At 39.0% G+C, this 14,414-nt stretch overlaps 2 protein-coding genes across 5 annotated transcripts in view; one reads left to right on the forward strand and one right to left on the reverse strand.

The window, feature by feature from the left end:
• PHF21A (PHD finger protein 21A) overlaps positions 1-14,414 on the forward strand; it is a 228,779-nt gene that overhangs the window by 200,063 nt on the left and 14,302 nt on the right. For 2 of the 4 annotated variants that reach the window (XM_084850563.1, XM_084850566.1), the window contains exons 7-13: positions 1,173-1,427; positions 2,727-2,816; positions 4,328-4,627; positions 6,748-6,846; positions 10,202-10,253; positions 11,181-11,260; positions 11,973-12,033. In XM_084850563.1, the coding sequence (XP_084706689.1) occupies positions 1,173-1,427; positions 2,727-2,816; positions 4,328-4,627; positions 6,748-6,846; positions 10,202-10,253; positions 11,181-11,260; positions 11,973-12,033 (937 nt within the window). The remainder of the gene's footprint in view (positions 1-1,172; positions 1,428-2,726; positions 2,817-4,327; positions 4,628-6,747; positions 6,847-10,201; positions 10,254-11,180; positions 11,261-11,972; positions 12,034-14,414) is intronic. The other 2 variants (XM_084850573.1, XM_084850583.1) reach the window with 2 other exon arrangements.
• The window catches only part of LARGE2 (LARGE xylosyl- and glucuronyltransferase 2), an 88,671-nt gene continuing 87,837 nt past the window's right edge, over positions 13,581-14,414 (reverse strand). Inside the window, exon 16 of the mRNA XM_084850542.1 lies at positions 13,581-13,634. The gene's annotated coding sequence lies outside the window, so the exon portion shown is untranslated. The remainder of the gene's footprint in view (positions 13,635-14,414) is intronic.

The following is a 14,414-nucleotide window of genomic DNA, read 5'->3' on the forward strand; positions in this document are numbered from 1 at the left end:
CAAACCATAGTTCACCAAAAGCAAAAGCTTCCAAACTCTTCCTCCTGGCTGCCTGACTGGGGGGAGCCCATGAATGAGCCCAAGGCTCACTGTAGCTCATTCCTGCTTGTGCACATTACACTTAACAGTACAAATGTGGCTGAGTATGTCAGGCATCTACAGGATACAAGAGTATATTGCAAAGCTTAAATGCAGTTGTGGGATGCTTTAACTGATCATGTAAAAACCATCATTTTAGCCCCGAGTGTTGATACGTTATTGATTTTAAAAGATGTATATGCTGTCTCCATCTAAAATCAGAGGTGGCTCAGAAACAGCAAAAAATACTAATTCAATTAAAATAATTTCATGCCAACCAGAAACACAGTGCAGCAGCAATAGTAAATCCAGTATTCCTGAAAAAACCTGCTAAAATAAAACATACTTTACTCCTCAGGGTTCCTTGGCTACCTGTTTGCTGTGCAGACACACACCCTACCACTTCTCCCCTACGTATTGTGCCCTCCTCCCACAGATTTACAAGTGTAAGTGGCTGGGGCTCCTAGGTTCATGTCTGCGGCTGAATATCTAGTTCAGCCTTCTGTCAAGGACAGTAACAAGCAAATGTGTCTCAGAGCACTTAAATTCCTCAGCAACTTAATCTCCATCTTGTCTGGATTTAATTTTAGCCTGTTAACCCTCATTCACTTGACCAGAGCTTCGAGGCACTGGTTCAGAACAAAGCCACTTCACACGTTTATGGTGTGTTACAGGTACACTGATGTTTACTTCATTAAACATGTAAAGTGTTAAGAGGAGACATGCCTCTCCAGACATTTGGGACATGAAATGGATGTGTGCCAGGGAGGTGACAGGGGGACAACGTGCTGAAGCATGTGTTGCCAACTTGATTAATTTCACACACTGTTCATCAGCGGTATGAGCAAGCCATGACTTAGCACTATCTGTGTGATTGCAAGTCTGTATGGGAAATGTATTGAAAAAGATTCATTCATGAGGGGGGTGATTCCATACAGTTTTCACAGGCAGAGTATCTCTGTTTAAAATCTTCCCAGTGCTGTTTCCTTTGCATTACACTGCTTGTGTTTTCTTACTAGTAAATTCAAGAATAAACTATTCCCAATCTGTGAAGAAGTTCCAGACTTTTAAAGTGTGTTTTCTCTCTCTCTCAGAAGACTGTAACTACAGCTTCTATGATCACCACTAAGACACTACCTCTCGTCTTGAAAGCAGCAACAGCAACCATGCCTGCCTCTGTTGTAGGTCAAAGACCTACAATTGCCATGGTGACTGCCATCAACAGCAGCCAGAAAACTGTCCTTAGCACTGATGCACAGAACACACCAGTCAACCTCCAGACAACAAATAAAGTCACTGGTCCAGGAACAGAGGCAGTCCAAATAGTGGCAAAAAATACAGTCACGTTGGTAAGCATGCTCTGTTGCCTAGTGCTCAGTGCATAAATAATTTGTAATGGCTAATTTTTCATAATTAAGGGGTACATAAGCTTTTATGTATGTAAGGGTGTTGTGAAACCTTGCTTCAATTTCTATGAGAAAATATTTTTACTTTAGGAGTCTTCAGTTTTAATATCATGTACTCATTATCAAGTGATTAATATCATTTCTATCGATCACTCCTTATGTATCCTTGGTGTGTGACAAGATAACTATTGAAATTAATTTTTCTCTATGTGATATTTACAATATGCTGCTTGCTGAGAAGACACCATTTTGTAGTTTTGGTTGAGGCTTGTGTACAGACTTCCTTTATCTGAGTGGTGTGACTTCTCATCTGGATTACTGTTTCAAATTTTGTGTTCCTTCCACTGCTCACGTGAAGAAAAAAATAATGAGACTCACCTACATTGCTGTCTTTTACTGGTGCTGGCCCACAGATACAACATCCTGCATAATGGAATCCTGCTAGCATTTCCTCAATCTGCAGAGTAGACATTCTCATGGGTACTGTTGTGACTAAGTAGTAATTCTGAGAATCAGTTTTGGTTTTGCAAAGTACAAAGCAGTTGAAACCTGTTAAAATGTAAAAAGAAACTTTGAATGGAATATTTAACTTCGTGAGTGGGGCCAAGCATTTAAACAGAGCCATCTGAAGCAGAATTTTACTGTTTAAATAAGAATTGATCCACTGGTACAGCTGTAAGTAAATCCATTTATAGCCTTAACTATACCATTCCAAAAGCAAATAACTTTGTTTGCAAACAGTATTCTGCAAGTTCCAGCACCTTAATGTATTAAATAATTTATGAAGTGCGTAGTGCTGAACCTTCTTGCTATTTTGAATGTGAATGTTTATGCCCCCTTGTCAAACATTTCAAAACATTTCCCGAAATTATTAAGCCTTAGCACAGTTAAGCAACATGTGAAACTCCATTAGAATGGGCAGTCAAACTGAATAATACATTCAGATTTTTCATGGAGCTTGACTCATAAAACATGAGAATTCAGAAGCTTCAGGGATAACTGATTTGTTTTTTTTAAAGAGAGGACTTAGGTTTTACATTCTAGTGAAACAAAATAATGATTAGCTTCATTGTGCCTAGGTAAGACCATTTCACTCTTCAGAAAGGCTTTAATATAAAAGCAAGAGTCTGTTTACTGCAAGAGAGGCAGGCTGTGCTTGCATAGCTTTAAAATCATTCATCAAACCCATTCCTTTACTTAGATCTGTCTTCCTTCCCCACCTGCCCCACTCCTGTTGTTTAGCAGGTTCAAGCTACACCTCCTCAGCCCATCAAAGTGCCACAGTTCATCCCTCCTCCTAGACTTACACCTCGTCCAAATTTCCTTCCACAGGTGAGTCTGTCCAAAAGAGACGGGTGGGGTGGGGTGGGTAGTTTGCCCTAAAGGAAACAAAAGCTGTAAAATGAACCAGCTGTTTTATGTAAAAGGAAAAATAGACCATGTACAACTCTGAGAGGTATGACTTTGATTTGAAAAAGGACAACACCAGATGTTCCATGCATTTAGTGATAATTGAACACTATCTAATGTGCTCTGCAAGTTAAATCTCTAGCTTTGTTAGCATATTTTTGTTTGCCCTGTCAGTTCTATGCCTTAGAATGTTTCTGCGACAATGGAATGAAATTAGAGATGATGAAGAAATGTGTTTCCTTGACTGAAAGGGGCCTATTTAATTCTCTCCCATTTTGTTGAGCGAAGCATCGCTATTCGTAATTAATTAATGTAGTTTGCTCTAGTTTCCTGCTCCCTTGTTAAAATACTGCTTGAGCCAAGTAACCTTTTGAAAAAATTATGCTCTAAGACTCTGTACCTGATGATGAGGGCATGCTGTAATAGATTATTTGCAGTATTTTAAATTGCTAGAATCAATTTACTTGCTGTTGCTCTCAGGAGATACCATCCGCATCTCATTGAAGTTATGTCTCTTCCCCCATCTGTACTGTTGTTTTTAATGAAGCTGTTATCCAGGTTCCTTGCCATAATGTCAGCAATCATTACTCAATTATAAAACAGATCAGAAATTGTGGAAGTATTTGCTGCTACAAAAGAGGTATGCCCATCGAATGCTCTGGGCACCCGTATTGCTCCTGAAGAAACTTAGATGGCTTAAAAAATGGTTAATCCCTGCTTTAAAGAGAGGGTCGTGTGATTCAGAAACTTTCTACTTTTGCCAACACAGTTGGCTGAATAATAAATAACATCTGGACCATTTGGGATCCAATCTGGCACCCTCAACTTTAAAAAATACTAAAATTAATAAGACCTGTGAATTCCCTCAGAACAGTCCAAACATATAGTGGTAGTACAAATATGATTGTATTTGATAACATGTTTTAGTTTCCATAGATATTTTTCCTCCACTGTCAAATGTTCCTTGGCCATATAGCATTGGATGTTCAGTATATGCTTTTGATCTACTCTCCCCAAACTGCCTTTGAAATAGGAAAAAAACATGTGTGAACAAATATTTTTACGCCCAAAAAAGATGGCAGGATTGTGCAACAGCATATGGTAACATTTATGCACAAGTAGTGATTGCATAGGACAGGAAGGCCTGATGTGCTATGGTCCATGGGGTCACGAAGAGTCGGACATGACTTAACAATTGAACAACAACAAAGTTAATGCATGGTGCAACCATCATGGATGTGGTTAAACAAACTTTGGAGCAATTTTCAAGTTAGTTCCTTCCAGTGCTGATATGTGGCGCTATATAAGATAAAATCTATACTGTACTGAGACGTGTTTGTTGATAGTTGGTTAATGCATTAAGTACATCTTTAAAATAGAGTCTGATGTGGTCTCCCTCTCTCTGTCCCTCTCTCTCCCTCTCTCTTGTGTAGGTTCGGCCTAAACCAGTTGCCCAGAATAATATCCCTATTGCCCCAGCCCCACCTCCTCCTATGCTTGCTGCTCCTCAGCTTATTCAGAGGCCTGTGATGTTGACGACGAAGTTCACACCCACCTCCTTGCCCTCCTCACAGAATTCCATACACCCAGTCCGTGTTGTGAATGGGCAAACAGCAACCATAGCCAAAACCTTTCCAGTGGCACAACTCACCAGCATTGTTATAGCAGCCCCAGGTACCAGGCTTGCTGGACCTCAGACTCTACAGATCAGCAAACCAAATGTTGAGAAACAGGTACAGATGGAGAAATGCATATTCTGTAGTAGTTTAACCGTCATTGTTTATTTGTCCTAAAGTGAACAATAGCCAGGAGTTCTTATGGGCAGACGTTTGGTCTGTGATTTTATTTATAGTACATCGGAATTATTAGAGTTTACCTGTTTTGTGCTTTTTCTGCTGACTCAGCAGAGAACATTTGCCACCAAAAAAAGTTCCCCATAACCTTGCTGACATTTCTCATGAAGCTGACATGCAAATGAGATAATAAATTAAAGGTGGTTCCAAACTTATTACCATTGGTTACAGCTAACCTTATGTAAGTAGTTTATAATATTGGACAGGTGAAAAAAATTAAGCTGTAACTTCAGATTTCAAAAGTAATACTTTTTCTTTCTTTTTAAACAAATACAGGCAACTGAATTTGGAGTCTTCTGATTTGTGCTCTTGAAAGCTTGCTTTTTTTCAGTCGCTTAAGCTGGACAAGTTTGCCATGTCTGATTATGTTTTGATCAATAGGAGAAGTGACTTAATTTTTTCAATATGTATGTTCCAGTCCTATGAATAGGTACTTTCTGAAGTAGATATAAATTGTCCATTGATGCAGCAGTCAGCAACTGTTGTGCGGGCAAGGACTTCAGCCCAAGTCCTAGTACTAAAATGTCACAGAAAAGCACATACACTGTGCCAGTGCAGAGGGTAAAAATCAAGGTCCTTCATTATATCAGAAACTGCCTTTCAGCCCAGGTGGACAGAGCAAAAGCAAGTTCAAGTCTGGTAAATGGTCTGGTTCCTGGTTGTAAATGGCATGGTAGAAGGTTTTATCAGGTGAGGGTGGAACCAGACAGCTCTGTTCCACTTGCCAGTCTTAGGAAGTTGCAATATATATTTATAATAAAATGTCTACCTCACTTTCCCCCTTCAGTGGAGATGTCCAAAGTGGCTAAAATTGATTCAAACAAAACAAATAACAAAAAATGTCACATGTCAGACTGTTAGTCTGGGTCGCATATAACACTCAACCATAATTTAGCCCCTTCTCTTCTCCTCTGGCATGACAGCATGAAGGAGGTGGGAAGTATTTGCTAACCACAGTTTGCTAATCACATAAACTAACCACAGTTTATCGTTATGTCCGAACCAGGAACTACAATTAGTGTTTATGTTTTATATGAATGTGCCAGGATCATTAACCATGGTTTGAAGGTGGCTTTTTCAGATATTTTTCAGATAAAGTTTAAACTAATCAGCTTGTCCCTGTTTGAATGTAATGACAAATGGTTCCGATGCCTCCTCACAGCTGTGCCAGAGAGGCGAGAGAAGCACTCAAGTCAGAGGTTTGTGCATGCAACACAAAACTGTTGTTTCGTGTTGTGTGTAAACATAGCTGTTATTGTTTGTAGCAGGACAGCCAATGCAAGCTAATAGCAACAGACGGTCCATAGTAAATGAGACCAAGGACTAATACAGAATAATGTACACCTTCAAAGAAAATGGTTCAAGTTATATTCTATGTTTCACATGTTTCCAGATAAAGGTATTGAAAATACCTTTGTCTCCTTGGAACAGATTGATATCATTTTGTGACTTCACATCCATGTCATAAAGTGGGGGTCACTGTGCAGGCATTTATGATGCTACATACAGAGGATTCTGCTATTAGTAAGCAAATGAGTTTCAGGAAAATGCAAGCTCTCAGGAATTATGGAGAACTAATTTTCAGGCAAATTCTTGTTATAATAAAACATGAGTGATAGAGGGGTAGGGTGCATCATGCAAACAGAATCATGTCTAGACAAGCTTTTCATGGGAAGTTATTCCATAAGGCATCAACACATCTGTAGTTGTTCTGTTTACCAGGTATATTTTATAAGTGTTTTTATTCACAGACTGAAATGCAAAATGATCCTTATTACTTCGTATGTTTGCTCAACTCGGTTACTTAAGTCTTGGCGTTGTACACTATCTTGATGTTCCAGGTAGTTATTGTTATTTGGGACAGTGTTTGAAATGTACCGCGTATTTAAAGGAACTCTTAGGCAAAATCTTCATTCTGGTAAATAAATACATGATCACTGTATCTGTTTGTTTTGCTAAGGTAAGAAATGCATGTTCAGTTGCTATTGTTTCTCTGTCAGACTATCAGGCCCCAAGCAGAAACAGAGGAGAAGCCAACAGAAATTCACATTGTTAACCCTCCTGCACCACCCAAGCCAAAACGAGAAGAAAACCCACAGGTATCTAGTGCAGATATTCACAAAATCCTTTGGGGGTAGGGATAAACAAGAAATTCTGCCATCAGAAATATTTATTTTGTTCCTTATCTCATATATACATTTCCTCCCTCTCTGTTATTCATATTATTTATTATTTGTGTTAATTGTTTATTAATTATAGTTTTAATCAGCCCAGTTAAAAAACTAAAGTGCCATACGAACAGTTAAAGAGATAAAATACAATACAAATATTTAAAAGAATACAGTACAGTACAATTCTTCTAACAGCTAGAATGAAGAGGGCTCTCAGGAATGCTGAATCTAGCCACATATTGTTGTTCACCAAATATTTGCAGGACTGGGACTTCTGAACTATTTATGATGATGATAATTAGCATAGATATAGCACTTAAGAGCATCCACATTCTTCATATTGTCTCAGTAATCTTCACAATAACCCCAAAATGTAGGCTGGTATTAATATATATACTTATATTAATCAGTACTGATATACAGGTGTGGAGTGATACACAAATGTTGTAAATAAATAAATCTTCACTTTCTGGAAAGGAGGCTGAGAGAATATTGCCTTGCCAGGAACCACCTCACAAGTCCTTGCCTGAGATACGACTTGAATGAGGGCCTTTCTAGCTCACACTGTTAGTTACTATGCTATATACCAATTCTGTAATCTATACGTAGAAGTACCAAACTGTCTTTCATTCTTGGAAGGTGTAAACCGCATCAGGCACAGCAACTTCTCCAGCCTCAAAGGTACATTTTGAACAAAAGTCCACAGTATTTGGCTGGCCCTGCTGGCCAGTGTCAAGTCCTCCCTCCCACCTGAGAGAAGGGCCAGTGGGAATGGGGAAGGGCTTGCTTTGGTTCTGCCCTTTGCCAGCCTTCCCTTCTCCAGAGCAGAAAAAGCCAGGATTGCCGGTTTAGCTCTGCATGGCCAAGGCGCACCGCCCAGTGCTTTAGTCATGCAGTTCACAAACAGCCCCCCTATCTTTGTCCCAACTTTGGAGGTGCAGTGGATTGCTGCACAACTGCTGGGATGGTCCCACCCACATGCAACTACAGAGTTAGGAGTAAAGTGGATGGCTCATTATTCTCACCAGAGGGTGGTGCCAAGGTTGCCATGGTGAGTGGAATTTTTGAAGCCTGATCTTGAAACCTTGGGAATCACAGAAGTTGAGAACCATGGACTCCCAGCTCACATATTATAGTATGCTTTTATATAAACTTCTCCAACGAATGAAAACTAAATATTTGAAGGGAACCTAGGATATGTCAGTTGTGTTCCAGTTATGCCTGTGATTGTCCTTGGTCAGAATGTCATTAAAGTTTTAGAACACCTATACAGTATTTGTCAAGAGTGTGAATATGTGTGACATTTTGTTCCCATTCCTTCATGGATTACATGGGGCTATTGCATTTTATCCTCAGAACATCTTAGATTAGGCTGAAAATGGTGATGTGTCCAGTGCCACCCATGAACCTCATGGAACTGCAGAGATTTGAATTCAGGATTTCCACATCCAAACCTAATATTCTAGCAGCTATACAACAGTATAGCACTACCTGCTATAAACTCTTTGTTGTCCATCTAATTTTAAAAATTTAAAAATTGGCATGTTTGTCAGTTAATATACCCTTTGAAAACAGGTATGTTTGTCAATATACCCTTTGAAAATATATTGAACAGAATATAGGGTAATTTGAATTTTAAAAAGTCATTTAAATTCTCCAACAGGAGATTACTCAGAACCTGAAAATAAAGAAGCTTCCACCATATAATATGCAAAGCAAGGATTCCCAAACTGCCCAGATGATTGCTGCACAAGCAATTTGCTCAGAACGTTATGGCTGTATGTATCTATTTTAAAAAGCCAGCCAAATTATTCTAATCTTAGACTGCTATAAAAAGTTTCAGTGCATGAAAACTGAATTTCAAAAAGCTGCAGTTCACTTTTCTCTAACTTGGCTGTTTAGGACAAATGTTTGAGAGACAGGACTCCTCAATGGTCCACATTTTAGAATTCAAGAGACACCAGATTTTTGTGGCAGTGGTTTCATCCCATTTTCACTGTACATTATCTCATGGACTGCAAAACAAAGTCAATAGGGCTAGAAAAGTATTTCAAATTCTGAGATTCCTAGGTAAATTAATAAAAGTGGAATTTTCTGGATAACTTAGCACTTTCTCCTTGCAAGGGAAGGTGCACAGGGACCCAAGGCCTGATTTTCATCTCCCTCCACCCCAATAGAATTTTGAGGGTGGAATATTGTCTGAAGAGCTCCTGAGGGAGAGTGACCTGCTTTTGTTTGGCCTGCAAGCTCCTGGAATCCAAGTTTTATAGCTTGTACTTTTTGAAAGACGTTTACAACCCTCTTGGCAATCATGTTTTCAGGCTAATTTCTACAGCCACCTGTGATAAAAGTTTAGAGCAAAGGTAGCTAAAAAGAAGCTCCAGAGCATTGCTTCTCAAATGTCGTCAATTGCAAGCCTAACTTTGAGAATCTGGGCTTGCATTTCCAAATATTACAGAATAAGGAGGATGCCACACTTGATGTGGCAATTGTGTTTTTTGCATGTACTCTTGTACTAAATTGATGTTTATCTGCAGCAATGCATACATTGTTGTATACACTTGTGTCTGTGTATCTTTAATACAACCATGTGTATGCTTCTGGGGACCATATCCAATGATGCCCATGCATCAGTAGGATCCACTGCCAGTGCAACAGGAAGCTTAGTACTTCCTAAAGCAACTAGAAGTAGCCGAAATGTTCATTTCTGGAATGGAACAGGTCATCCAAGCTCATAGAAGGGAGCTCTGCTGACCTGTCCCATTCCGGAAATGAGTGTTTCAGCTCATTTCTGGCATTGCTCTAGGAAGCAGTAACTTCCTCTTGCATTGTCAGTGGGTCCTGCTGGTGCAGCACAATCAGCAGAGGTGTAGAGACAGCACTGGATACTGTCCACGGTTCCCACATGCATGTGTGTGTATGTTTAAAGACACACAGAAATGCATATATGTTGACTAGACTTTACAAGTTTGCTACAGAGCATATTGATGTACCTGTGGAAAAAGATTGCTGTGTAACATGTGTCATAGGTTCACAAAGCTGACCATGGCATCTCTATTTGTATGGAGGAGTTGCCAGTTGTATCAAGATACATAGTTACCACTGTGGTTTACTTTGTGTTTTGAAGTACTTTTGAGACATATGGTGGTACATGTTTTTGAAGAATTAAAAAAAATAATACGGTTTCTATGAAGGAGTAAGCTACTATGTCACCTCAATATGAATTTAATTCCTCTTCTAATTTTGAGTGGCTTGGGTTTTTCCTCTTCTTTTTCTGATACAGAAACTTGCCTTCATGGTATCTCTTGGACTGGTTACACATGACCATCTAGAAGGTAAGAAAAATGACTGTGGCTACATTTTTATGCACATATTAGGAGGAAGTTGTAATGGTGTTTATGTCCAAGTAAACATGCATAGAGTTCAGCTGAGCTCTGGAAATGTTCCAGTCTCAACTAAACACACATGAAATATTGACTTAAATAGGAGAACCTAAATGCTAATCTGTTTTTGAGGTATGTTTGACCAGGATTATAGGGCTGTAAATATGATTTATTACGTATCAGAACTACTACAGTATAGTTTTTCCAACAGCATATTTTCCTTACTCGTAAATTACAACGAATGAGATGTTGATTAAATATATTTAGATGTATTTTATATTTGATTATATTATTTTTCTACTTTCTGTTTTACTGTTTTATGTTTGTAAATTAACAGGGTTGGATCCAGAATCATTCTGCCCACGGAAGGATGATGGTGGATTCAACCCACAGTCTTTCGCTGTGAATTTGTATCCCATCCTAGGCTCATTGCATGGAGGAACTCGGCTGGGATAGAAATGAAGTAACTAGGTCTTCACACATCTTTGTATGCTGCTGGCTTCTGGATGTATTGCGTGTTGCCATCATTAATTTTACAATATGCGTCAGTGTACATATGGCAGAGTCTCATATACCATAGTGGATCCTGGACTAAATTGCCAACAGCAAATTTTGTGTGACTCAGAACATGACAGATAAAAATATCTACTGAGATGTTTGGGGGGAGTAGACATCCCTTTCTTAAGCTAATCTGGTAACATGCTTACTTTTCTTATTTATTTTCAAGACATTTTATGTAATATAGATGTTCCTTCAGAATTAGGTTTGCACAGAGCATATTGGAAATGATAGCTCATCACTCCTAACTTGCTCAATGTAGTGAAGTCTTGTGTCTTTGGAAATGCTTTTCATTCTAACCTAACTACTTCTTTTCTCAAGAAATACAAAGTAAGAGACAAGAGAGGAAACGAAGAACAACAGCAAATCCAGTGTACAGCGGAGCGGTTTTTGAGCCTGAGGTATCACTCTTGTGCTTATAAAATAAATAACTTAACAAAAAATAATTTTGCTCAGTGCTCTTTATTATCATTCACCCAGAAAGCTATTACAAGTCTAGGCAGGCAGGTGGGACTTTCATAGCTTTATATATGAGCATGAGCTACAACAATAAGTGAAAATAATTTTTCTCCTTGCTTTCCCTCATCTCCTCCTACCTTCTTCTCTAGAATGATTACAGACTTGGTATTAAATTATCTCATTGCTAAATGGAATCCGCATCTGCAGTTTCCTGCTACTTTCCCAGATCATCAGTATTGGTGTGAAAGGCTAGTCTATATTTCCCAAATTCAGCGCCATCCAGATGTTTTGGACATCAGCTCGCATTAGCCCCAGCCAGCATGGCCATTGGTCAGGAATGCTGGGAGTTGTAGCCCAAGACATCTGGAAGGCTGAGCTAGGCTTTCTGTAAGCTTGTATTGAGAAACAGAACAGATAGTGGGCACATAGTGGGAACAATCTAAAAGTTGTAAGTACATTTGAATTGTATTGAAATTAATGGGTTAAGCAGTAAATCTTGTTTGTTTCAGTGTGTTTTAAGCATATATATTCCTCCAGATTGTGCATATTATGTAGAGATTTTTTTATATAAAACTTACTCTGTGTGTGTGTATTGTGTGCAGCTTTCACCTGCCAAAATGTTTGCCAATTAATTTGTTCCTTTCTACTGTAAAGCGCAAGAAGAGTGCAGTCACATACCTGAATAGCACAATGCATCCTGGGACACGTAAACGAGGTACATTTCTCATAATAGGACTTTCCTGTATGCTAATTTCCCTTTCTTTTCAACTGAAAGAAACTATATACAAAATAATACACATAATAGGAATGAAGGGCAGCTTATCTACAGAAGTGTCCTGTATGGGTAGGTTTTGGGTTAGGCCAAGGATATCTATAAATGGGGGAAATTCCTGTGTGAAAACCATTACGGTCCAGGAAAGAACTCCAGCCCAGATCACTCAGCTTAAGCCTTCAGTCAGGCTGTGAATAAGCGTGTGATAACTTCGCTCCCATTCTGAATCCCTTAACTGCCTAGCTGCAAAGTACCATTGGGTTAGTCCTATATATGGACTTCCTGTTTATGAAATTTCTACCTGCACTATTGAGAAATGATCAGGTTACACTGGAAGGTGAGTTACTTGAACATGAATGAAATGGAGTGGCAGCCAAGGTGTTCTTAATACCATCCATAAGGATACTTATGAGATTCTCCCCACCCCATTTTCTCCTTGGCTTTTGAGGCTCTGAATTCATGGTCTTGAGGGTGGAGTGGCAACAGTGCATTAATAATCAGCAATTCTTCTGGGATTTATGGACTTTGTTCTGACTACTGTACATATGCAGTTTGTAACAGTTTTCAGTTTGCATCTTTTTTTCCCTTACAGGTTGCTGATTCATACCATTGATTAAACATTGATTAAAATACCATGCAAAAAGGAATCCTAATTCAGTGGCCTGATCATATTATGTGATTTAATCAGTGTGCACATCTGTAACCTATAAGGCGGCAGTGTGTGTGTGTGTGTGTGGGGGGGGGGTTATTATGCAAATTGAAAACTGTGGCAAGCTGTGCATGAGCTAATTCTGAAATTAATTTTAGAAATTCTCCATGTGAAACTAGAAGGCAGGTGGAACATAAAGCGGGGCAAAGCCAGCCCACAGAACAATCATATAACAGGGGACATCTGCTCATACCTGATGATCCAGACTGCATTGCTTCTGCAATGAACATAGTTTTATGGGGAAAGTATATTTAGTATTATAGGAAAGCAGCCAAATTGCATTTGGGATGGTGTACATTGTGAGCGAAATATACCTCCCCAAAACATTTTTCCTTGATCAGGGAAGTTTTCTGCCTTCACCATGCATCTTAAACCTTTAAGTGTCTTTTTCCCTACAGGAAGTAGATGATTTGCAGTTTTTGAATTTTGAGAGTAGATCTTGTGCCTCTGAAGGCAGTAATAGCCATCAGTATTGTTGAGTTCAAATGTGGGTTAGTAAAATCCTAATGCTTTGGGTATCTCTAAATCTTAGATTGCCACAAGATAACTGCTGAATTTATTTAGTGCAAGCACTACATCATGCATACTTAGTATTACTAAAAGGTTCTCAAACATTTAGATGTTGTGTCTGAGACAAGATACTTACTGTTGATCTGATCTAGTGTGGTGGTTGTTGCATTCTTAGAGGCAGCCATTTGCACAGTAGAGATGAGTTTGGCTTTGAGATTAATTTCTCCTGATGTTATGCAGTGCCAAATATCAGTGGTGAGCTCTATATGCATATCTGGCCCTGATTTCTCTTAATGTCCTAATACTTCTTCTGCTCCTGGGCTTGCTGTTCAAAAATAAATGACCAAGTCAGTGAAGTGTTTCAAAGAACACATAGTGTAAGCTGTATAACTGGTTATTTTAAAAGGATCCTTCATATTTAAGATGTGCAATGATAAACTCGAGGCACCATGTATGTTGTAGAGTGAGTGTGTGTGTGCATGCACATGGGAGTATTAGTGACTAGGCAGCTGAGCAGTTTCAGTGGAATGTATTTTCTTCGTTCATTGATTTAATTTTGCCTAAAATGATAGCACCTGAAAATCATGTAGTCTTTGGCAGCTTTTGGCAGCTTGGAAGTGAAGTGATGCTCTCATTGCAGGTTACATTGAGCAGGCTTTCCCATTTCCCAAATGGTTCATTGTAATGGATACTGATCAATTCAGCTATTAATGTATTTGGCCAGGAAATCAAATGTTCCTATGAGCCTGTCTTTTCATGCATACTTTGATTCTGGGCTGAAACAAACTTGGACATGTTCGGTTTTTGCACTACTGTCAGCATTCTGCCCCTAAACACACAAAGGACATTGGCCTTCGGTGCCACTTCCTACCAGGCTTCACCTGATGTTGTCACCTATAGTGCTTCCTATGAATGTTTAATTCTGTACTTCTGTCTCTCAGTCTCTGGTTGTGCTTATGACTGCTTAAATGTCTTCTCCTCTGAGCATATGCCTCTTATCAGTCATTAGAGCTGCAGTAATATAAAAAACCAAAGATTTGATATCTTCTGTAATGTTGTGATTTCAGTTAGAATAATGGCACATTTCATTGTGAGATGTATCTTC

This window comes from Heloderma suspectum, chromosome 1 (assembly GCF_057233095.1).
Source record: "Heloderma suspectum isolate Gila_16-S chromosome 1, 16-S_ref, whole genome shotgun sequence".
NCBI lineage: Eukaryota > Metazoa > Chordata > Lepidosauria > Squamata > Helodermatidae > Heloderma > Heloderma suspectum.